General features: G+C 46.7%; 1 protein-coding gene across 1 annotated transcript in view; it reads right to left on the reverse strand.

The window, feature by feature from the left end:
* The window catches only part of MYRFL (myelin regulatory factor like), a 66,038-nt gene that overhangs the window by 14,135 nt on the left and 25,812 nt on the right, over positions 1-26,091 (reverse strand). Inside the window, exons 10-17 of the mRNA XM_084795357.1 lie at positions 22,637-22,745; positions 21,799-21,908; positions 10,259-10,425; positions 9,580-9,643; positions 6,477-6,562; positions 3,990-4,064; positions 3,652-3,704; positions 3,351-3,536 (exon numbers count right to left, since the gene is read on the reverse strand). Coding sequence (XP_084651483.1) covers positions 3,351-3,536; positions 3,652-3,704; positions 3,990-4,064; positions 6,477-6,562; positions 9,580-9,643; positions 10,259-10,425; positions 21,799-21,908; positions 22,637-22,745 — 850 coding nt within the window. The remainder of the gene's footprint in view (positions 1-3,350; positions 3,537-3,651; positions 3,705-3,989; positions 4,065-6,476; positions 6,563-9,579; positions 9,644-10,258; positions 10,426-21,798; positions 21,909-22,636; positions 22,746-26,091) is intronic.

Genomic DNA, 26,091 nt, shown 5'->3' on the forward strand with positions numbered 1-26,091 from the left:
ATAGATTAAAATTGTGAAAATGACTTTTTTCAAAGGCAGAAAGTAAAATTTAAATTCTCTACAAACTGCCCCTAACTTGTCCCTTCTATGAAAGCTGGCTATTGGAAAAACCATCAATCCTGCTGTGTCAAACAGGGGAATGCCTCTGTCTATGGGCGCCTTCCAGCAATTCTCACTGTAAGTTTAATGTGTAGAGCAACTGACTTTCATTAGAAAGCTAAGGGTGCATTTCACCACTGGTAGATGAGCGCTCCCAACTGACTGAATAAAACAAACAAACAAAACAAAACAAAACAAAACAAAAACAGTGGAGAGATTTAAGCTGATACCCAACTGAAGTATATCCTGCTGCGGTCGTGGTGGTGGTGGTGGTGGTGGTAGCATACTACATGTGACTGCTGAAGGCTAAATTCCAGTGCAGTGTTTGGGATGCCTTTCTTGCCCTGTGATCGCAACAGGCATGTAGGAAGAGGTCAATGCACCCCACCCATTGTGGCTGAGGCTGTTAGCACAGGGACCATTTTCTTTAGGACATCTGTTCTTACGTATAAAACAAAATGAGCATGGATTCCAAATGCTGTTTTGCTTTCTGATTTTTTTTTTTTAAGCTCACCAACTTATCACAATTCCATACATGTTTTCGTGACAGATCTTTTGTTGTTTCTTGTATTTGAACCCCTCCTGTCTACTTAAATCTTTACGGTTTCCATGGGTTAAAACCTAATCCACTGTATTCAGTTGGCTCCTCAGAGTAGAAATTCAATATTCTGAAATACTTTCTACTTCCTGATCTATCTTTCTCAAATGTTTTGTCAAGGAGTAGGAAATAGAGTGGGGGTGGGGTGAGTGGCTTTTCTGAAAGATGCTTTACAAAGACTTAAGCAATCAACTCAGACCTAAAAGAAGAATTATGGCTAGCACTTAGCATGTCATAACAATACAGAATTTCCTTCACTTGCTTTATTGTAGTCTGAATCCTCTGGGAGCAGTCTCATGAATGTCTTTGGGGGCTGAGTAAATTGCCAGATATTACTCTGCATCCCACTGAGAGCTCTCCTATTTTTTTTTTCTAATTTTTATCCCTTAATTTGTAATTGTTCTTCATGTCTCAAAACCATCTGGTTACAAAGCATAGTCACCCAGCATGCTCCTGCTTTGTGTTAGGACCTCTGAGGCTATACACCACCCCCAGAGCAGTGGATCTCAACCTTCCCAACACTGTGACCCCTGAATACTGTTCCTCATGTTGTGGTGACCCCACAACATAAAATTATTCTCATTGCTACTTCATACCTGTTGTTGTGGGGATGCACTAGAGCATCTTACAACCTGTCATCTTGCTGCTGTTCTGAATCACAATGTAACTATCTGTGTTTTCTGATAGTCTTAGGTCGTGAAACGGTCCTTTGACTCCCAAAGGGGTTGAGGCTCGCAGGCTGAGGAACACTGCTCTAGACAGAGGAGACACCTGCATCTGCAAGAGAAGAGCAGCCGTCCTCCGCTCTGGGCAACACCCTGCATCAGGGAACACCCTGATGGCTAGAGGCAGGCTCGAGGAGGATGAGGGCATGAGAGAGGCTTTCTAGATGCCCTGAGTGGTTGCGGTCTGCATCTTTTAGAGATGGGCTCACGTGTGTGCACGGCCTGAGTCCAAATCGATGATGGCAGGATGTCAGACAGGGAGGAACCATGATAATGGAAACAAGAGCCCTGGTTCCAGTCCTAACTTACCCAGTGATTCAGTCATCAGATGGGCACATCAACACACACCGGAGGCTCTTCTGAGGCAGAGCTTTGGAAGCCTGAGTGGTTGCATCAACAGGTTTACAGTGCTGCTCATGAGCTTGGGAGGAAGCAACTTTCTGCTGTCTTTAAAGTAATTGAACTGATTCGTTCAGAAGGTCACCTAGATTTGTAGCTACACTCGCTCTTGATGCTTTCCTCAATAAGGTCATTATGACAGTTTGTCAGCAGTGGGTGCTCAGGGTCAAGAAGGCAAGACGTCCCTAGCGTGGCTGCTCCCTGACAATCTATGACACGTCCAGGCACTTCGCAGCAGACCTTTTTCTGGTTCCCACAGATATGGAAGCTCAGGATGGGCTGTGCGCATCAGCCAGGTCACTCAGAGCCGCTATTTCTGGTGTTCTCTTATGTGGAGATCTGGTTGTTACTGACCAAAGCCAGCCCCAGAAATGAAGAGTAGACCAGCTCTGACCTCTCCCTCTTTAGAATTCAATGTCACTGATCCATCTAGTATAGGTGTGATGGTCTCTTCTACGGACTGCTATTACAGGAGGACATCCATGTCCCCAGTGAGAACAGCCAAGGTCAGAAAACGTTTGGCCAACAACAAGCTTCCACACCCTTCCACAGAGCTGAAGGTTTTAGGTAACTTGTGATGGTTATTGGTTTCTTCTTTTTAAAGATTTATTTATTTTTACTTAAGTGCACATGTTTGTGCCTACATGAGTTTCTGTGCATCACATACATGCCGGTGGCTGGAGAGGCCAGAGAACGTCAGATCCCCTGAAACTGGAGCTACAGGCAGTTGTGAGCCACGTCATGTGGGTGCTGGGACTCCAACTCGGGTTGCCTTTGAGGGCAGGAACACTGTTGATTGCTCAGCCATCTCTCCAGCCGAGTACTAACTTTTTGCACTTAAAAATATTGAGGGATCCGCTGAGATGGCTTAGCGGACATAAAGCATTCACTGGAGAAGTGTGACGACCTGAATTTGACTCCCCAGCACTCGCGCAAATTGTGCTGGTTGTTTAGCACATGGTCTCCGTTCCAGCTCTCTTATGGGGAGAGGAGACAAGAGAATCCCTTGGAAGGCCAAGCTGCTGGTTTCCACTAACTCACGGTTTACCTTTCATTATAGTATCCTTCCTTCCTTCCTTCCTTCCTTCCTTCCTTCCTTCCTTCCTTCCTTCCTTCCTCAGTGTTTCTTGTATTTTCCCAGAATTAGTTTAGACAGAAAGCCCAGACTCTGTACCACTTAAGTCCTAATGAGCCGCACACCAAAACAAGCAAACAAAAACAAAAAACCCAACACATGATTACCTCCCGTGGACATGATTTCCTTGCCATCTTGGCTGGTGACAGACAAATGAAACTTTTCTGCTGGGTAAATATTACAAATGATTAACTAAGATCTCCTCCGCAAGGAAGGCGCTCAGTACTCAGATGGTTACCAGTTCATGAGGCCGTGTCCTTAAAGAGTTTGCTATGCCAAACAGAGGAGCAGAGCCACTGTCTTGCTCGATCTATTCACACACCATCCAAGTAAATATCAACAGGGAAAACCCCACACTCAAAGGCCTGGTTGTTTCTGCTCGAGCATCGTTTACCTGCCCGATGTCTCTGTTGGATTTCTCTCTCTGCCTCCAGTTGTTTTTGTGCTGCAGGGCTTGAAAATAATATTCTTGGTCCCCACACGGGGCAGCAATAAGTTTCCTGACACGGCAGGATCTCACAGAACGTGATTTCAGGCACTTGATGGGAGGTCTGTGTGGTCACCAGAGTTGTATGGGGAACTGCAAGGCATTGAGAGGAAGGAGGGTCACACAATGTGGTGGCACGGTGAGGGGAAACGGGCTGGGTTTATGTCACACGAAGTGGTGGCACAGTGAGGGTAAATGCGTTAGGTACCTGAAGTGGGAGCTGTGGATGGCAGAGCTGGTTTGGGAGAGCTTGTGATATTGCTGAAAAGAGTGCAAAATGGTTAGTGAAAGAGGCCTTCAAGACTCCTTCTCTCAGGGCTGGAGTGATGGCTCAGAGACTGGGAACACTGGCTTTCTTGCGAAGGACCCAAGTTTAGTTCCTCACCCTCATGTCAGTGAATTTAGTCAGCCTGCAATCCCAACTCCAGGGCATCCAGTGCCCTCTTCTGGTCTCCTCAGGCACCCACGTACACATAAATAAATCTTTTTTTTTCTTTTTTTTTTTTCAGTCCTTCTCTCAAAGGAACACAAGATCTGAACTCTTACCTCAGAGGGAGACTTGGGAAGCGCCGGTCTTGATCCTTTAAGCTGAGTATGTAGAGGGCAACTATGGTCAAGGCACTGTTGGCGGGAAAAGGCATTGTGTGACAGATTTGCTTCCATATATACCTCACTCAAGCCTCCAGCTGGCCAAAGATGTGCTCAAGGCCACACAGATGGGAGGAGGAGAGAGAGGCAGCAGTAACTGGCAGAAACACCATGGAAACCAGCACAGTTAGGTTTTTCTGCTTGGGAAAGAGAAAAGAGGCCTGGGCTCCCAGTGGTTGGAGGCTCAGAGAGTACCCTATGCTGAAGGAGCCCTGGTCCTGACAAGCTGTCACCAGAGGAAGCCTGCCAACAGCTGGAGGCAGCCCTCTGCTGCCTTCGGGGAAAGAGTAAGGACAAAAGTCACTTCCTGCTGGTGGTGTTCATCCACGCTGTTGAGCTGGGAGATAAAAGGAGGCAGAGGACAGCGATGGACCACAAACCCTTTGGTCACCTCCAACATCTTTCAGAGTACAGTATATCAGCTTGGGTAGAAGGAAGAACAGAAATACTACAAAGCACCCTCAGGATGCGACTCCAAAATAATGAAGGCGGCTTTCCTCTCATTAACACAACGTATTCAGCAAAATGGAAGTGCTCCTCAAGGGTTCTAGGGTTTGGGATGTGAATCCCAGCAGTGCATATGCATCTAAACGGTGTGTGTCTTCCTCCTCACAGGGAGTTTTTAGACTCTCTCATGAGTCACACAAAAGTCTGCTGGAAATAAGGTCAATTGGCTTGCCTCCTTGCCAGCCGCAATTCACACCTTGCTTTCCAAACTCAACTCCACAGTGCTTTGTTCCCCCATGAAGGTGGCAGATTTCCCGTCACAGCATAAAAACAGAGAGAGGTGCCACAGGTGAATTCTATTCACAAGAGGGGAATTCCTCATGTGTTCTCAGAGACAGCTGGTGGCTAACCAATAGGCTCACTCCCACCTCTACTGTCTCCTTCACTCCCAACCCCACTCTCTCCACTCCCCCCACTCCCTCCTCCACTCCCCCCACTCCCTCCTCCACTCCCCCCCACTCCCTCCTCCACTCCCCCCACTCCCTCCTCCACCCTCTCCCCACTGCCTCCTCCACCCTCCCCCCACTCCCTCCTCCACCCTCTCCCCACTCCCTCCTCCACTCTCCCCCCACTCCCTCCTCCCCCCTCCCCCCACTCCCTCCTCCACCCTCCCCCCACTCCCTCCTCCACCCTCCCCCCACTCCTCCTCCACCCTCTCCCCACTCCCTCCTCCACCCTCCCCCCACTCCCTCCTCCACCCTCCCCCCACTCCTTCTCCACCCTCTCCCCACTCCCTCCTCCACCCTCCCCCCACTCCCTCCTCCCCCTCCCCCCACTCCCTCCTCCACCCTCCCCCCACTCCTCCTCCACCCTCCCCCCACTCCCTCCTCCACCCTCCCCCCACTCCCTCCTCCACCCTCCCCCCACTCCTCCTCCACCCTCTCCCCACTCCCTCCTCCACCCTCCCCCCACTCCCTCCTCCACCCTCCCCCCACTCCCTCCTCCACCCTCTCCCCACTCCCATCTCCGTTTCCCACACTCCCTCCTCACAACCACTTCTACTCCTTCTTCTACTCTTTCTTCCACTTCTGCATCCACTCGCTCCCTGGTTCTCACCCCTACAACCACCTCTATCCCTTCCTCCACCGGTTCCTCCAATCCCACCTCCATACAGAGACAGAGGTCAAAGCAACCACAGCCTCTGTTGCTCCATTTCCTTGTTTACTCCCTTAGTAGCCTGGGCTTTTGGTCTCATTGCATCAATGCATTTCTGCAGTTCTTGGTGTCTCTTTGATACAAAGTCTTAAATGAAGAATGCAAAATGTCCTAATGGGTATCAGTAGCCAGGCAGCATGGCCTGCACCCAGTTTCCTACTTACCCCTTCTCCCAAATACACAGAAAACAAAGAACTCTAGAGTGTTGTTTGCAAAGATAAGACAAATAGAACACACACATACATATATAGACATACACCGTACACAACCATACACACCACACACCATACACATACACACACCACAAACATACACACACACACACACATATACACAACCACATGCACATACCATACACACATACACACACCACACACATATACACAACCACACATACACCATACACACATACACACACATCACACACACCCCCATACATACATATACACACACTACACATACACACCACACACACATACCACACACATACACACACCACACACATATCATACACACACACAAGTCTGCTGTTAAATCACAATTGGTTGAAAAAATAAAAATCATCATTCATCTCACATCAAAGTCCATAAATCCAGTGGTCTTTTCTTCAAGACATGGATTTCAAAAGCTCCTTGTCTTCAAAGCAAAGAGGTCAGTCCCCGGTTCAAATGTGAGAAAAGAATGACCAAAAAAAAAAAAAGCATCACATTGAAGTTTTCTTACCAAAACGTCATCACAGCAATTAGCGCTATAACCAATGTCTGGAAAACCCAGTTCGGACAGGATTGTTTCCTTCCTGAGAAAGAGACCTGTGAAAAATGGAACAGTGCTGGGTCAGCACAGCAGCTGTGTGCCCTGAAGCCCTGCGCCCGCAGAAATCTGTGTTGCACCCCCAGGGGGGTGACTGCTTCTGTCTTGCCTCAATTTACATCTGAGCCCTCTGCCCCTGCCTCTCTGAGCACAGCAATCTCACCCAATGCCTCCCTTTCCCCAGAGTCACAGGCTCCAGCAGCGGTCCTTTCCCCGGTGTCTCCAGAACAGTCTTGCATACCAGGCTAGTTTTTTATGAAAGAAGGCAGCCTAGGAGATGAGCCCAGATACTATCTTCTAAGGGACTAAGGAGATCCCAGTTCCCCCAGATACGAAGGAATAAAGCCCCACTGGAGACTATCGGGAGCGCATAGGAAAGATTTCATGGCACAGAATCCTACCAAGCACACCTCATGGTGTGTACGTGTCAGCTCTGGGTCCGTGTATTTTTATTCTTCCATCCACTCAGTGAATATTTATTGATTGCTGCTATGTACAGCCATAGAGGATATGAAAATCGGTAACTACTGTCGCTAGGAAAGTAATGAAACACCTTACGGCAGACACATAGCTCCGTAAAAACTGCCACACGGGGTTAAGGGACAAGAACTACAGCTGTGCAGCAGGAGCTGTGACACTGGTAGAGGCCGGAGCTGAAGGGGTCGCTGCCTGCTCTGATCAGTGCTGCCCAAGTGGGAGGCTCCCAACTGCAATGTGGCGCGCTGTTCCCGTCCCTCTCACCACACAGAGTGCGATCCTGATTTGGACTATACGGGATATACGGGAGTGGAAACAACTAAGAGAGAGCTTTAAATTGGCCTTTAGCTATTTCTTGGACTTGTTTCGGGTTAAGGCACGTGGTCTCCAGTGTAGAAGCACACAGGCCTGGGAGCTATTAGAACCCGGTTTTCCATGAACGTCACTGGAAGCAAGTCTGGACATCACAAGCCTTCCTCCGCCTCGCTGTGAGAGTTCCGAGGATGTCTGACTGCTGCCCTACAGAGGAAAGGCTGCATGGAGTTTGATGAATTTTATTGGAATTAATATCACTATTCATAGAACAAGTGATTTCCCTCCCAAAATAACCACTCTTTCCAGATGCTGGATTGTTTTAAATCTCCTTGTTCACAGTCCTTTGGCCACACATTGGGAAATGACTGACAGTCAAGTCCTAGGCAAGTCTTACATATATTGTTGACTCTCATCTTCCTTACCATTAACATAGGAGTTAAAATATATTAAAATTAAAAATCTATTAAATTATATTAAATATATTTTTAAAATAAATATATGCATAATATATCAATTTATATGTTAAAATAATACATACCCAAGTGCCTCTCTAAGTTATTAGGAGTGTCCACTCAACAGTTTAACAATTCTCCAATTTGAATATACCTAAGAATTACTATGGAGCCTGTCAGAAATCTAAACGCCCTGGCAAATTCTGTCTCAAGAGGCTTTATTTGGGGTGAGGTATTTGGATCCATCCCTCATCCCCTCCCCCTTCTCTTCTACGTGTTCTGAACTGCCAGGGCCTCTCTGTTCCCCTTCCACTGCATAGAGCAGCTGCCTACCTTTTGGAGACAGAGAAATAGAGAGACAGAGGGTAAGTCCCGTTGACTGCATTAGCACTACATGGAGGTGACTGTTGCCCCCTCCAGAATGTGTCTCAGCCAGCACTGAGAGCTGTGTGGTCCTAGTCACGTCATACCACTAACTGTCCATAGTGGCATACCATAGTATGTTGATCATGGTATCGTGTTGTTCATAGTAACGTGGGCAGTCCCTACCCAGCCTACGAGCCCCACTTCACACCCATGTGTATGGATTGCCCACAAGGAAGCCCCTGGGAGCAAAGGTCACCTAGAGAGTGGGCAGGGACAGGCAAGGGAAAGCCAACTTCATGGAAACAGAGAGTGATACGGAGACAGCACAAGGATGAACAGAGCATCACGACTTGCACTTTATCAGACTCCCTGGACCATTTCTGCTACACGAGACCCACGTGGGTCACGAGACCCACAAAGAGAGTGGCTTTGAAACGTATTGACAACTATGGGTGTGCACACGTCTGAGTGCTTCACACACACTAATACCCAGCATTCCCACAATCACCCTCAGCAATGCTTTGAGCAAGATGCCTTGTCCATCCACACTTGGAGACAGAAGAAGGAGGCACAGGAGGACCAATTTTCTCACCAGAGGCATACCCCAATAAAACTCAGTGGTTTCCTAAGTTGGACTCTGGTGATAGTCATACTTTGGCCTGTCCTTGGTTCCTTATCTGAGGTGAGCAGTTGTTTGTTAATGTCTCCCCAGGAATAGTGTCTCACAGCAATACACGTGTGCATACATAAGTATGTGCATACGTAAGTGTAAAGACGTCTATGTGTGGGTGCTGATGTTTCATGTAAAGCCTGCTGGATTTCACGAGATGGGGTTCGTGTAAACAGTAATTGGAAGGTTGTTTCTGAAGTGGTCTGGCCATGTTCTTGATTCCTTTTCTTTAGGCTCCTGTGGTTCAAAAAACCTGCTAATAGTTATTAACACCTGTGGAAGGATGTGACAGGCCAGGAGAGAAACAGACCATGGAGGAGATGCTGATCAATTTCGTGTGTGTGTGTGTGTGTGTGTGTGTGTGTGTGTGTGTGTGTGTGTGCAGGTGTGTGCACATGTCTATGTATGTGTATATGTGTGTTATCGTGTGCTCCTTGTTACTGTGGATTGAAAACAGAGCCGCTCCTGTGTGAGGCAAGTGCTCTGCCATGAGCTACTCCCGCAGCCAGTTTTCCGTGTTTCTCAGACAGGCTCTTCCAAAGTTACCCAGGCTAACCCTTAACTCATTTTATAGCTCAGGCTATAAACTGCAGGCTTTGCCGGTTCCATCTTTCTGCCTCAGCCCCCCACCTTCCCCCAGCAGCGAGGACACAGATCTACCCCAGGAAGCCCCTCTAGGACTTCTTGTTCCTGTAGAGAGCACCCCCTCTGTTTGTTCCCATCTCAGTCTGTTTACCTTGGTGGGTTTTTTGAAAATGGTTCTTCTTGGTGAAGATGTACTAACAGCTCTGCTAAATTTGCTTTTAAAAGAGAGAGAGAGAAAGAGAAAAAAATTGATTACTATTCAAATGCCACTCTAGGAGGTATATGACAATGGCCCAGGCTGTCACAAACACAGCAGCAGGACTTTTCTTTTGTCATACAGTGATAATTTGAAAAAAGGAAAGTCAAAGCAATTGGAGTTCTTTTGTAGAAGGAAAAAAAAAACTCTTTACTAAGCATTATTGAATGCATTAACATTATTTTTGTCCTTTAAAAAAAAATAAAAGAAGAACTGGAGCCCTGGAAATGTACATTTAATTCCTTAAGTAATAAAAACAAACTATAAAATGACTCCCCCCTGAGGACCAAACATGATTTCCCATTGCAAATTTAGAAATGACCACCTCTCCTCCTTGAAGTGGAAAACATCTTTTTGCTAATATTTATCACTTCCTCTAATGGTTGAGGCTTCAAGTGGATGGCTCATATTTTTGCTTTAAAAGCACCAGCAGAAAGAGTAACAAAATTATCAGGAGGCAAATTGCATCCTAAAATATTCCAGGGGAGGGACTGGGGACGTCAGCGTCAGGAAGTATAACTGCCCTTACACTGGCAAGGCCAGGCAGGTAGCCTGAGGAGACGCTGCTCGTTACCTGATGGAACTGGCTTCACTGAGGGAGGACTTCCAGCTGCTGCTGAGGCGCTTCAGCCTGGCCAGCCTTTTGTTCCAGATTTCTAACTCCTCTATCCTCTCCTCCAGGTTGTTGGTGAGTTTGCAGAGCTGCTTCACTGCCCCTACGTTCTCCATGAAGATCTGGTCCTAGGAAGGAAAGCAACACAAGCAGCAAAGCTGGAGAGGTTAAGGCTACCAAGGAACTGTCTGCACGCTAGCCCAGGGCAGCCACCGCTGGAAACCGTTGTGTGCCAGCAACGTCAAGTTCACGCAGGAGAAATCTGAAGTGGTTTGAAACTCAGAACAGGCTACCCAGACTGCCAGCTATGCCGTAAAACTGCTTCTGACCAATTTGTAATAAAATGAAATTATGTCCTTATAACCGAAGTAAGGAAATGGAACTGGAGGACACTGTCAAGTTTGAAGTTCAAAGACATATTTTCTGTGGCTGTTGTGCTATGTTTAAAACCCATAAAAAGAAAGTGAGAACAGATTTCCGAGGCCTGATTTGTGTGCTTGTTGCTAAATCCTATTACGAAGTGACTGCAGTTCTTCCTGCACCAAATTGTTCAGGTCACGAAGGAGGCTTAGCCAGGTGTTGTAGCATGCATCTGTAACTCCAACACCCTAAGGCTGAGGCAGGAGGATTGTGAGTTCCAGCTAATCTGGGCTGTAAAGTGAGTTCTAAACCAGAGGGCTACATATGGAGACCATGTATCCAAAATAAAATCTAAAAATAAAATAAAGAACATCACTCTAAAGATCGTGGCTTTTCTCTGAGTTCTGCCACCAGGCAAAATGTAATAAGTTCTTTAGATTTCAGCTTCTTCATTTATAAATGAGATGATAATTCTTGAGATATTGTCTTCTTTAATGTCTCCAGAATGATCACATATAATTTGAATTTTAACCTGACTCTCAAACAGAATTTTTAAAACACACCTAATCCCTTTTGTTCAATGGCAGACACTAAAACATCTGAAGAGACAAAGAAAGATGGAACTCCACAAGACCAGGATGCCCAGGCCACATCTGGTCCCACCCACAAGGTACTGGTGTACTGATGAACACATGTGTCTATCTTAGCCATGATAAAGAGCACTGGCAAGCTCTTGCCAGATCTCACCCTGACCCCATGACTTTTCTCCTTTTCTTCTCAGTGCCTTGCTGATAGAGCAGCCCACTCCCACAGAGTATAGAGCCCCAAGGCCAAGGACTCAAGTTTATCTATGGTTGGAAAGTCAAACTTGGGATTGTGTGTTTGGGGAGCTCGTGCAAACTGAAGTTTTCATGGTTTCAAATCCTGGAAAACAATCACCGAAAAAGGAAGCAAAGTATGGCGTATGAGGCATGGAAATGAATTAATTAAACCTATTATTTTGAACAACGAATGCATGCTTATTCAGTGAGGACAATGGACATATGCTAATACCGTGAGGACAACAAATACATGCCAATAGAGTGGGGACAACAGATATATGACAATACAGCGGGGACAACACATATATGCCAATACAGCGGGGACAACAGTTATATGCTAATATAGTGGGGGATCAAAGCTGACTATTCCAGAGATGAGGTTCAATTTGTGCAATTTTAAAGACACATTTGTCTTGAGAAACACTGGACATTCTTGAGTCCCGGCCAGCCATGGAGAGCTAACGAAGCCCTATGATCACGTCACTTGGCCATTTGGCCATACTGGGTGTGGCTTGCCATTTCCCTACTCAAATGGAGGGGCTAAGGTGGGTGGGCATTGTGTCCATTCTGTGTTAAGTAGCAAGCACAGCAGGCAAATTGGGAGGTGTCAAGGTAGCAGCTTAGAAAAACAGAACGCTGAGAAGCTAAGCGCCAACAGGTTCGTCTCTAAGGCCTATGCTTGCTTTATGTGTGTGTGTGTGTGTGTGTGTGCTCACACGCGTGCACGCGCGCGTGCGTGTGTGCGTGCATGCGTGTGCGCATGCCTGCCTGTATTCTATAATTTACCCCCCTAAATAGTGTTTTCCCCTAAAATCCTTTATCAGGCAGCCTCTTTTAAAAATCTATTTTAAAAACCTAGTGATAAGGTAAGCAGTGGAGCAGAATTTTGCAGTCACCTAGCAGAGCTGCATGTGTGCTTGTTTTCTGAGCCAGTAATGCCACTTCTAGAAGTCTATTACCTGGACTGGCTGGTAAAATGCAAGGGGCGGGGTGGGCGGATGTCAACTCGAACACCCGCCGCACCTCAGCAGCTCCACTTTAGGAGAGATGAAGAAACCTTCATGTCCTATTGCACAGCAAAGATTATGACGGTGTTAGAAGAAAAAAAATTAGGGTGGGCTACTCAGATGATCCATTATCTCTAAAAAAGAGGGGAAAATACAAAACGTGTAGATTTTCTCATATTAAAACATAAAAATTATAATTTAAAATTTTTATACATAATGGGAAAGAAGAACCAAGGCAGGTAAAAATGAATAAAGCCAGGCTCTATTCATTTTATATATGTGCCATATATGTACACATATGTAAACTTGCTTTTAAAATAATGTGGGTATTTTACTTTATATTCTCATTCACATATAAATCTACCCTCTCATTGATCTCTCTCTCTCTCCCTCTCTCTCTCTCTCTCTCTCTCTCTCTCTCTCTCTCTCACACACACACACACACACACACACACACACACACGGTGTCAGGTGGGAGAACATATGTGTAAAGACCAGAAACTCGAAAGGGGCTCAGTGTGACTGGAAGAAAGGATGTTCTGAGGGAGTGAGGTGGGGAGGGCAACAGAGCACAGCTAAAGGGGAGAAGCACAGCTAAAGGGGAGAAGCACAGCTAAAGGGAGAAGCACAGGTAAAGGGGAGAAGCTAGGGATGAAGGGATACAGCAAGAAAGGGGTGGAAAGGTAAGTGGGGAGTTGGGATTGGGGAAAAAAAACAAATGAACAACATACAAAAACACTGTTTAGAATCCTATTGCCTTGTAAGGCTATTTTAAAAAAAAACCAATAAAATACAGAGAGTGAGAAAAAATACTGTGGGTACTTAAAAAAAAATGGTGGTAATTATACCAAAAAGGCATCTGATAAGAAAAAGTAAAGAAATGGACATGATGCGCTATCGAGTTTCTGGTTGAACCTAACAGAGAGGATTTATTTTAAATATGGCTTCAAAACAGTAATTCATTAATCCTTCTAAGAAAGATATATTCCACACACCAAAATAAAAATCATCAGCATGTAAGGGATTCTGTGTACACATGTGCAATACACAATTCTAATTGAGTATAGCAGATACATGAGTATGCTAAACACCTTGAGTTCTTAAGTATTTATGATACAACATGTTTATATTTATAAATACAAAGCCAAAAATTTAGGTAAAAGTCTAGCAACTCTTTATAAGTGTCACCATGGATTCCTGATCTATTCCTGATGCACTAACAGTAAGCACCTTGACTGTGGTCTGTGAACACCACCCACTGAAGGGAGCCGGGAGCCTTGGGAGGAGGAGCAGCCCCAGGCTTGGGGCAGGCGGGACACAAGTGGAAGGTGAGACAGCTAACTGTCAGAGCAGAGGATGGCCCCCACGACTGTGGCTAAGTCACGGTAAGCAAGAACCACCAGAAGAAGCCAGAGACCATCAAGGGACAGAGAGTGCTGGAACAGATCAAAGAGAAAAATGTGCTTTAAAGCCCCACAGTCATACCCAGTTTGAAAACGTTTTATTGGTTGTCTTTAGAAAATATGAGAGGCTTAACTATTTTTTTCCAGAAAACTCATAAAGGAAGGAAAGAAGCTTTTGCGTCCTCAGTTGCATGCCAACTACATGTCTTGTAAGGAAGCTGTTCTTTTGGTTTTTTTTTTTTTTTAGACTGCTAAAGACTAAATAAAGAATGAGAGTATCACTGTTTTCTACCCCCAATAAAACACTAGAGCTAATAGAAAATGATTCTCAATAGCTGCCCAAACCAGATGGACATATGTACTCCTTTTGTGTCGCATGCACGTAAAAACAAAACAGAAACACTTGTGAAAGTTCAGCACCAATTATGGTAAAATGTTATGCATGACCATGGTATAGCAGTTTCGTTTTAGGCAGTGATCCTCCCCTTTTTAGGCAGTGGTCCTCCCTTTTCAGAAAAAGCCTGTGCTGTGCAAGCACAAAGGTGTAAGTCAGGCCATGAGACAAAGATGGCAAAGGTGTACGTCAGACAACTGGAACCCAAGGGGAGAGGAATAGCCAGGCAGGCATGGTGATATGCGTTGTGACTCCAGCTCTACAGAGACAGACAGACAGACAGACAGACAGACAATCCCCAGGACTCACTGACAGACATGCTAGAGTAATCAGCAAGCCAATGAGAGGTGGTGTCTCAAAACCCAAGGTTGGCAGTACTTCTAAAAATAACTAAGACTGACCTCTGGCTTCTAGATTCATGTGCTATACAACAGAGAGAGAGAGAGAGAGAGAGAGAGAGAGAGAGAGAGAGAGAGAGAGAGAGAGAGAGAGAGACTGACAGACAGACAGACAGACAGACAGACAGGGAGGGAGGGAGGGAGAGAGAAGACAGACAGAGGAAATACGTTAAAGTGTCTTTGGAACTCAGTTTAAACAACTTAGTTGGAGAAAGATACGAATTTGTAGCCTGTGCCAGGGCGGTGGTGGCGCACGCCTTTAATCCCAGCACTCAGGAGGCAGAGGCAGGCGGATGGCTGTGAGTTTGAGGCCAGCCTGGTCTACCAAGTGAGTCCAGGACAGCCAAGGCTACATAGAGAAACCCTGTCTCGAAAAACAAAAACAAACAAACAAAAAAGAAATTGTAGCCTGTTAGGATTTGAATTTGTGATACCCATAGACTCGCGTGCTTAAACACCTAGTTACCTGATTGGTGGTGCTATATTAAGCACAGAGATTTCAGAAGTGGGTCACTGAGGATAGCCCTGTGAAGGGGATAGCCCAGGCTACCTGCAGCCTGTGTCCTCATTTCTTCATTTCCTCATTCACGAAGACCCCGAGGCACTGCTGCCTCATGCTCCTGCTCCCATGAGCTTCCCCACCATCAGGTACTGAACCCGAGTCACAGCAATGAGAGAAAGAGCTGATCTACTATGGGGCCTGTGTGAGACAGGTGTGGGTTTTCTTCACTGTGGCAGTTTGAATGAAAGTGTGCCCCATAGGCTCAGAAGGAGTGGCGCTATTAGGAGGTGTGGCCTTGTTGGAGTAGGTGTGGCCTTGCTGGAATGAGTGTGGCCTTGTTGAAGTAGGTGTGGCCTTGTTGAAGTGGGTGTAGCCTTGTTGGAGTGGGTGTGGCCTTGTTGAAGTGGGTGTAGCCTTGTTGGAGTGGGTGTGGCCTTATTGAAGTGGGTGTGCCCTTGCTGGAGTGGGTGTGGCCTTGCTGGAGGAAATATGTCACTGGGGGTGGGCTTTAAGCTTTCAAATGCTGAAGCCAAACATCATTCTCTCTCTTCCTGCAGATCCAGGTATAGAACTCCCAGCTCCTTCTACCCATATGCCATCACGCTTCCCACCATGACTATAAAGAACTAAACCTCTGAACTCTAAACCAGCCCCAATTATATGTTTTTCTTTATATGAGTTCTCGGGGTCACGGTGTCTTTTCACAGCAATAAAACCCTGTAAGACAATTACTCTTCCAATTTTGTGTACATTAAAACTTCTTCTGGACTGGAGAGATAGCTTAGTGGTTAGGAGCACATACTGCTCTTCCATAGGGTGTGACTTTGAGTCCCAGCGCCCACATGGCCGCTCTAAACAGCTTAAAATGCTAGTTCCAGGGGAACCTGATGCCTCTGACTTCCGGCCTCCTCAGATACCTGCACTCCCATGCACACACATGCACGTCATTAAAGTCATCATCATCATCATCATCATTTAAAATCTTTTTCTTTAAAAATAAACAAAAGATCTGACCAAAAAAAAAAAAAAATCCAACCCCTTCTAAGGTGATACAGTCCCAGGCATTTTCTTTTGTTTAATAAAACTAAGGCGGAAACAATGAAGATTAAAAATAGCTGATTCCATGATTCTAAGTCATAATGGATGACATATGACCGCTCACTCAGCTTGGAGGGCAGAGGACAGCAAGCAACACGGTAACGTTTACAGTGGGTCACGTGGTCAGTAGATGGCCATTCAGCAGCCCAAACACATTGCCAGGCATCCTCCATGGCCTCTTCTCAACTCACGCCCAGGCCACGTGCTAGCCTACAGCTCCCGAGGGTCAGCCCCTGCGTACAGCCTGGCCTCCCCTTTTCCCCATCAGCCCCTGCATACGGCCTGACCTCCCCTTTTCCCCATCAGCCCCTGCGTACAGCCTGGCCTCCCCTTTTCCCCATCAGCCCCTGCGTACAGCCTGACCTCCCCTTTTCCCCATCAGCCCCTGCGTACAGCCTGGCCTCTCCTTTTCCCCATCAGTCCCTGCGTACAGCCTGGCCTCTCCTTTTCCCCATCAGCCCCTGCGTACAGCCTGACCTCCCCTTTTCCCCATCAGCCCCTGCGTACAGCCTGGCCTCCCCTTTTCCCCATCAGCCCCTGCGTACAGCCTGGCCTCCCCTTTTCCCCATCAGCCCCTGCGTACAGCCTGGCCTCCCCTTTTCCCCATCAGCCCCTGCGTACAGCCTGGCCTCCCCTTTTCCCCATCAGCCCCTGCGTACAGCCTGGCCTCTCCTTTTCCCCATCAGCCCCTGCGTACAGCCTGGCCTCTCCTTTTCCCCATCAGCCCCTGCGTACAGCCTCTCCTTTCCTTGCAAAAAGGTTTTTCTCAATATACTGTGATTTAGCTCTAACCAAAGCAGTCGGTGAAGAATGACAAAAATTGTCTCTAAATCACTATCGGCTCTTCCTGCAATGTCTTCCCCTAGTGACTTTTACTACCGCCCTAGGAGACATGCGCAATGGCTGCACATGCCTAGTTACTCGTCAATAGTGATAAAAGACCAGCTCCAATTTCTTCGGCTCAGGTTTTCCAGTGCCGTATATCTTGTAGTAGGTCCAATGGGCAAGGAGATAATTCACATATTTTCCTATTTGGGAAGTAATAAAGATGGAGAGAGAATTTATTACTCCTTTCTTATTATAATTATGGCCTGTCCTGACTTTATGGAAATTCCTAAGATAAGTAAACTCTTGTCAAAAGATTTAAAATTCTGACTATTGTCCAACAAGATCACACCGAAGCTTGTAAGGAGGATCAAATATAGTTGTGGATTTTTAATACCCCGTTACCTCAGTGATGGGTTCACACCGAGAATATTTGACGAGGAATGTACATCTGGATACTTGTGGAACTTTTTCTTCATAAACATGTCTAGTCTCCAAGTAAATGTTTGAATTTATTAGTGCTGAGAAGAATATACCATTTGGAAAGGTTTTCTTATTGCTAATCACCCTTGGTTATAAACAGCTGAAGCGAATTCAGTTCCTTCACTCTGTCCAGCTGTGAACGTGGCCTCAGCTGAAACACACCTTCATAGTCGTGATTTTTAAAATGCCATAAAAATTACTGCTCATGTTTGAAAAGAATAATCATGGTGTTGCACGGAGGAGCACACGGACACAGTGAAGTCACTCGGCAAGGCAATTTCTTTTTGCGAAAAAGCGTGTAAGTGCCAGAACCCAAACCAGGCTAGCAAGCACGCCTGACCAACATGGCGTCTGTCTTTCACTCCTGATGTAGGTGGTCACTACATCCCATCATCCCCCGGCGGGGAGCTCTGTTCCACAATCTGCTGTGATAAGAGGATCAGCAAGAAGGGGAGGTGGGGCAGTTCAAGGATAGGGGTTCTCGTCGGGAGAAGCACCTTTAATAGAAAAACAGCGACAGGAGTGACTCGCCTGGCCCGGGGAGATGGCTCTGGAGGTAAAGGCTGACAACCAGGGACCCACATGGTGAAGAATGGAAGCAGCTCTTATAAGTGGTCCTCTGACACACACGCGTGTGCCATGGGATGTACGTGTGCACAGTTACTAACTGCTCCAGTCCCACAGGCTTTCTCACGCACTATTGGCACAGAATCAATCCTTCTTCATCACACACTTAGGATGCTGTGCTAGAAATTCTCCTCAACAGTAGGAGGAAACAGACCCACTCTGTTAGTGGAGAAACAGTCCAGTAATCAGAGCAAAGCACAAATCAGTGGCGGGGTTTTAAATTGTTATTAGCACCACAAAGAAGGCCGAAACACTGAAAGAGAAAATAATCATCACGGCCTACAGCCATGATGATAGATTTAGAAAATTAGAGACAAGTAAATGAATAGAATTCTGGACCAAGCTCACAGAAGGAGGACTCTTAAGTACCCCCCTAAGAAAGAGGTCCACAAAGTCCTTACTACGCAGAAAGGCAAAGCCAATTTCCCTCAATGACCATAGCAAATTTTTAGAAAGTCAGCTGTCACATGGGTGCCATGGATGAGCACCAGCCAACAGTCTGGTGGGTTGTTTGCTTGTTTGCTGAGATTGGGTTTTGTTTAGCCTAAGCTGGCCTGAAACTCCCGATCCTCCTGTGCCAGCTTTCCGAATGTTGAGAAATAGGTGGGGGGTCTCACACCCAGCCAGGCGGTGCTTCATACCAGGAAGGCTGCCTGCATCCGGTATCCACTCCATAGTCCAGCTAGGACCTCCTGGCGCATCTGTCTCCTCCCTCCTCCTTACTGGTCCTCTGAACTTGGGGGTTGCGGTGCTGGCCTCGCCTGGTCTTTTCATCATTTCCCCCACCTTCTCAGCCTCTGTGGGTGCCCTTCTGTCTCACAGCAGTGGTTCTGAACCTGCAAGTCGTGACCCCTTTGGGGGTCACTTAAGACTATTGGAAAGCATGGATATTTACGTTACCATTCATAACAGTAGCAAAATTACAGTTATGAAGGAGCAACAGAATAATTTTATGGTGGGGGGCGGGGTCACCACAACATGAACTGCATTGAAGGATCGCAGCCCTTAGGAAAGGTGGGGACGGCTGCGCTGCAGCCTCGTCTGAACGCCGCTTCCAAATATTCGCGCTGGTCCCCTTGCTTCTTGTTTTACACAGATTTGAAACCGTGTACAGCCACAGGGATAACAGGAAGCTGCAGTGTGAAGGGATATAGCAGCCCTGCTGGAGAGCTTCGCCGAGGCCCCATGTTTTCAAAACTTCTGATATTTCACAGGAGACAAGAGTCCGGGAAGATTTCTGGTTTTTAAATATAGGCAATGGATTTGCAAGTTTTTTAAACCATGAGAGGAAAACTATCCTCGGGCCAGACTTGGCCACAGGCTTTTCATCTGCGACTTTCGTCCATGATCCTGGCATCTTCACACTTTCCTGCCGCCCCCTTTCTGCCCCCAGCCGCTCCCTGGAGCTCCGCAACCCACGTAGCCTTCTGGACTTTTTTCTTCTTGAGTGTTCGATTGGCATCTCAAGGCCAAATCTGAATTCATCTCTCCCAGAAAAAAAAATCACTTCTTTGGATTTTCTTATGCAAATAAGCACTTCTCTTCCCTTCGCTGAGATTCAGAAATGGAGCACTGACATAAATACATCCTTCTCGGGATCACCACAGCATGCTGGACACTAAGAAGTGTGTTCCCTGACCTCCAGAAAGGGAGTGGCAGGGCACTGGGGTGCGCACTCAAGGATGCGATTTCAGAGGCCGGGGGCTCTGTGGAGACAGGATCAGCCCCGACATCACAACATGTTATTTCATGCTTCCAATATTTGTTGAATCCCTACAGTGCTTTAAGCCCTAGGGCAAAAACCACAATAAAGTACTAGAGAAATAATTTTTGAGAAATACAGATTTTAGCTGTTATACAACTATTTGGACAGACTGGCAAAGAACACGTAAATGTACAGATAACTTCAGTCAGGTGGAGACACCCTCCAAGCTGCTATGAACAAGGAGTGTACGCTATTCCCAGCAGAACTGCACAAACAAAAGTGATCGGATGCAGAGAGCGACCGCTTGACACGAACCATCAGGGAAGGCCTGGGCAGTGAAGTCTAGCCCATGTGACCAGCCACGGAGAGAGTCTCCGGGGCAGAAAGCACTCACAGCTCTGGAGTGGAAACATACTGGGCAGGTTTGAGAATGAGAAGGGTACGGCTAGTTAAGGGAGGCAGGACCCAGCCTGGGGAGGGAAGGGCCTCGTGGGCAGGGTTTCCGTTGCTGTAGTAAAACACCCTGACCATAAGCAACTTGGAAAAGAAAAGGTTTCTTCCCTCTTACAGCCCATCATCCAAGAGAAACCAGCGCACAGCTCAAGGCAGAAACCCAGAGGCAGGGGCGGATGCAGAGGCCGCGGAGGAACACGCTTACTGTCAGATCCGAATGTGCATTTTAGTCAGACATCCCCTCCCTCCCCCCTCCCCAGTGGGGTGTGTGCACTTTGAAGTTTGAGAAGCACTCTGCCACGAACTGACAAATTATAAATTAGTCTCCACTCAAACATCCATGCCCACTGCTAAAAATCAATCAATCAATCCCTTTTGGCAATCAGTCTTGCTCTCCGTGCCCACTGCAGCCAGCGGCAGCATCATTTGTGAGCCTTGCAAAGGAGCAGGGTATCACAAGGTTGACAGCCGTGGTGTTATAGAACTACTCAAATCACACGGGCCGTATTGGCAAGAGAGGAACTGACTGACTTAGACCTGTTATCCAGCGAGGGGGCCTGATGGAGAGGAGTGAGGGCATCCTTCCACAGAGAGCACTTTGCATATCAAAGACTTCCAACAAGCTCTTGGTGAAACAGACAGGATTCATGAACAGCATTGTAAAAGTGACCTACTTTATGGTGCCATTGTGGAATTTAAACACAATTTCATTAAGAAAAAAAAAATCTATGCAAAAATTGCAATACTATGTTCCATTTTAACTATTCTGAGAAGCACCTTGGAGAATTACAATTTTCCTTGTATAGTAGAACTCAAGTGTTTTGTTATAAGCTGTCTGCTTTCATTTTATTCTACTTTTAAATTACTTTATTATGTTGTGTGTGTGTAAGTATTTTGCCTGTATGTATGTCTGTGTGCCGCGTGAGTGCAGGCCTGCCATTACAGATGCTTGTGACTACCAGGTGGATGCTGGGGACCAAACCTGGGTCCCCTGGAAGACCAGCCACTGTCATTAACCACTGAACCATTGTTCCACCTGTACTTTTCCGCTCTTAAAGACAAGGTATGATCAAGCTTTTCATTAAGGTTTCCCATGCTGTCTAGACCTTATTTTGATATGAGCCATACAAAGTGAACTCTGCCTGGGCCAGGTTTCCATCAATACTCCCTGCTGAGAAGAAATTCTGACCACGGCATAGTCCTTTCCCCTCACGGGCTCACCATTATTACTGCCGTTGTTCCTGTTATTACGTGTTGGAAATATATCGTGTGATAACTGGTGCCAACTTTCCCCCAGGGAACGGTCCTTTTCAAGTCTCTGGGTGAACCCTATCTGCCCATTGTGCTCGCTGCCAACCGAGGGGTGCAGCAGCAGCGAGCCACAGCACATAGCTGGCTGCAGACAGCAACTGAGCAATGGATTACCTTATCTACCATGAGGAAGTTCTCCAGCGTCTCCCCGTCTCCACAGGCGACACCCCCAACATCTCTCACGGCTGTGGGCAGGATCTCTTGCACCTCCTGGGCAATCATTCCTGTACACAAAACACTCCAACAGGGTTAAGGGGGTTGGGGGGGGCAGGAGAAACACGCACAGGGCTTCCTACAACAGAGTGGAGCTCTGGAAAAGAGAACTTTACCTCAGCTTTCGGTTTGATCAACAACGGAGGCAAGGACCACTGCAGACTTGAAAGGACATGCACCCCCACTCCTTCCCTCCCTCCCCCTCCTTCTCACTCTTATTTCCTTAAAGTCCCTGCCCAATGTTGGGCAGGGTGGATAAGTACCTTTAAATCCCTATACATAGAAGGAAGCATTGACTCCCTTATATTCCTACAGGAGACTTTGGTCCCTCGGTGTTCCTGCTTATTTTCGGCTTTCGCAGGCTGAGGACCACGCATTACCCTGCAGATGACCTCTTCCCTGGCTTCACCCTTCTGTCATCTTCTCACTCCATCCCCTGACTACCCAGCGCTCCCCCATTTCACGCACTTTGTTCTGCTCTCTGGCCTTGGACCCTCACCTCATAAGCACTATATTCAAAACACTCCACCAAGACTCAGGGGTGCAGGGCAGAGGTGTTAAGCAGAGGCAACCCACACAGTCTCCAACCTTCCCTGTTGGGGCGACTGTGGGTTTCTCAGAGGATGTGTTGGATTGGCAGGTATTGTCAAGCCCCGCAGCGCACAAGCTCAGGATAAACAGACACCGAGATGCTTCATAGCTGACAACTCAAAATGAAAGAGGGACCCCGTGTCTGTACCTGTCTGGTGGGCACTGGTTATCCCCATGGCCGATGCAAATTCGGGTTTGTAGTCATACTCCACGATCCGCATCTGGGCTATTCTTCTCAGCTGCTCATTTGTGTCCACCTGATTTAATTAAAGGAGAACAAATCTCACCTGTTTGCATATTTGTTATTCAAATCAATGCCCAACGTGACACACCAAGAGGCTGGGAAGATTGACAGTGAGCGGCGGCCGCTTTCTGTTGAGCCAACGAGATTAGGAGAAACATCTACCTTTCTCCTCAGGGAAGGCAAAGTTCTAAGACCCACGCTCGTAACCTCCAGCCTCTAACACTGTGGTTCTCAACCTGTGGGTCACGACCCTCAGGAGAGCATAGGGGAACACAGATGTTTATATTATGGTTCATAACAGTAGCAAAACTACAGCTATGAAGTAGCAACAAAAATAATACTCCGGTTGGGGTTCACAGTGACATGAGGAACTGTGTTAAAGGGCCAAGGCTTTTGGACCTGGGGGGGGTGGCGGGGGGTGGGAGCATTGAGTCTAAAGTATGAGGCCAAAGTGCCTCCTACTCTGGTCTTGCCTTCCCTTCTCTAGAAAATTTGAGGACTCTGAATTTGGAGAGTCTGTTCAGGATACCATGGTGTCCTGCACGGGTTTTCAGCCCAGCGTCTACTTAGAAACTGAACGTGCGATGCTAGTTCAAGGACGGCCCTTAGGTAAGGAGGGATCCCACACTCTTGAGTTGCTTTGAGCATTTTGCAGGAGGAAGTTTCTTTGAGTGGGTCTCCCTCCTCTCCCTCCCCAGGCCTCTCAGGGCTCAGGCCAGCACGGAAGTCTTCTCCCCACCTCTTGTGTCTATTGATGTCCCCAGCTGTCAGTGACAAGTCCTCAAAAGAATGTGCTGGGCCCCAGAAAACTGATAGCAAGATAATGAAGCTAATCTTCCTGAAGACTAAATGCTTGATCCAAAAGATCCCCTTTAATTTGAAAGACATTTTTAATAAATTTACAAACCAACTATATCTAATTATAATACTATTAGTCTGATTTTTTTTTTTTTAAATCAGTGACTTTTCAGTATGTTCCCTGAGTTTTCTTTTAGAAAATTAGCTGGATTGTGGAATCAATGCTACTCTGGCAAGTAGAAATATATCACCTGGCAACTTCCGGGTAAGATGGCGGTTAGAAGCCATCTCTAAGTGAGTGGATGACTGTAGTGAGGGAAGCAGGAGGACCAGCTCTGCTGCCCTGCCCTGCCCTGCCCTGGCAAGCTTCTCACCTCAGGACCCACTGATTGACAAGCATGTGCCTCATTCTCTAATGAACTTCCTCCAAGGTCTGACTTGGCACCCGCCATTGCAGCCACAGTGGCCGCTTGGGATCCTGTGTGCTGGTCCGGGCCTTTCCACATCAACCTTAAATGCCTCTTCTAGCAAACACGGCTCTTATCATCCCTGAGGCCCTACCACAAAGAGATCTGCAGTGGCCACCAACCACACAGACTGCCTGCCTCTCCTGCGTCCACGCCCCATCTGCCACCGCGCTGGTGCGTAGCTGCCAGGCACTGTCGCTGCCACTGTCTCAATCTTCATCAGGGCAGGACCACCTGAATCCACATCCGCTACTCAGCTTCGCACATGTACGGGGCTCCTGACTCCGAGAGTCTTGCAAGTAAGCCCAAGGATACTAATGCAAGCAGGGAGACGGGCCTGCAGCAGGAGTCAGAAAGAAAGAAAGAAAGAAAGAAAGAAAGAAAGAAAGAAAGAAAGAAAGAAAGAAAGAAAGAAAGAAAGGCTTTCCCTCTCCCGCCTTCAGGAGTTACAAAGTAGTAGTTCTGGGGGACACAGCACTCTGCCAGCACCAACCAGGAAGAGAAAGAGCAGCACCAAATCCAACCTACAAAGCCAGGGTTATGCTGACGCCAAAATCAAATAAAGACTGAAAGGCAGCTAAAATACCAAAGACCAGTTTCCCTGGTGACAGTAGATGCAAAGATTCTCAGCCAAATGCTAGGAAACTGAATTCAGGAACGCAGTAAAATTACATATTATGGCTCTGTGGGCTCCACCCTCAGGGATGCAGGGCTGGTTCAAGATAAGCAAATCAGTAAATGTAACACAGAGAATTAGTGGGCTTAAGGACAGAGATCACAAATCCCCTCAAACAGATGCAGAAAAGGCATGTGACAAAACTCAGTGTGCCTCCATGATAAAAGTCTCAGAAAAATTAGGAATAAATGGAAGGTGGGTTATAGACAACAAACCTATAGCCAGCATTCTATACATGGGGTAAAACTGGAAGCATTTCCTGTAAAATCTGGAATTAGATAAGGGTTCCCACTGGTATTTGGTGTAGTGCTCAAAGTCTTAGGCACAGCAATAAGAGGAGAGAATGCTATAAGCTTAATGAAGCTTCCTTCTTTAAAATAGGAAGAATTCACGTTATCCTTACTCACAGGTCACATGATTCTATACTAGAGATCCTACAGACTCTTGTAGAGAACGCTTGCAGTTATACTTCAGAATGCAAAAATCAACACAGAAAAATCACTGTTTTTTTTTTTGTCTTTACAAATAATGAACTTGCTGGAAAAGAAAGAAAAAATACTCCATTTTTCAATACCTAAAAAAAATAATAAATGACCAGAAACAACACTAACAAAGGAGGTGAAGAACCTCTGCCATGAAAAATTTAAATCGCTGAAGAAAGAGACTGAAGAAGACACTAGAAAGTGAAAAGACCCTGCAGCCATAGGTTTAAGGAAAGATAAACCTGTTTTTGTTATGATCCCAAGTGTGGCACAGGGATCGGTCTTGTGAGAGAACAGGTGATGTTAATCCACTAGAAGATGAAGCACCTCGTGCGGGACCTTGATTGTTGCCAGCTGAAAAGATCCGTGAACAGACTCTGGGAGGAGATATGTAAATGAGCCCAGACGTAGAGGCGGGGCCTTAGGAGACTTGGGATAGTTTTTGGTTGTTTATCTCTCCACTTCGAGAGGCTCCTAGAGAGAACCGCTCAAGGAAGGCTTCGGGGCCCCAGGCTCCTGGGAGGTTCCGGGTTCTGGTTACTTCAGGTTCCAGCAGGATTCCTTGGAACTGATATCCTTACAGTTTTGTTGTTGTATTCTTTAATCCTCTTCTATTGTTTCAGTTAGCCGGGTTATAAGTGATGTATGCTTGGTTAATAAGTTCGTAATAAAATATATTTGTTAAGAAAACTGAGCCTACAATAGGTCATGAAAGTGACCATTCTACCAAAGCAGTTTACAGATTGGTTGCTATCCCAATCCAGATCCCTACAACATTTTCACAGAAGTAGGAAAAAAAAAGTCTGAAATTCATATGGAACCACAAACAGACCCCAGACAGCTAAAGCAATCGCTTCCCTAAACATTTTAATACCACCACAGTGGGGATTGAGTCATGGGGGGTCTCTACATGCATTGACAGAAGAGCTATAAGGA

The sequence above is a fragment of the Acomys minous genome, assembly GCF_964271855.1.
Source record: "Acomys minous genome assembly, chromosome: 9".
NCBI lineage: Eukaryota > Metazoa > Chordata > Mammalia > Rodentia > Muridae > Acomys > Acomys minous.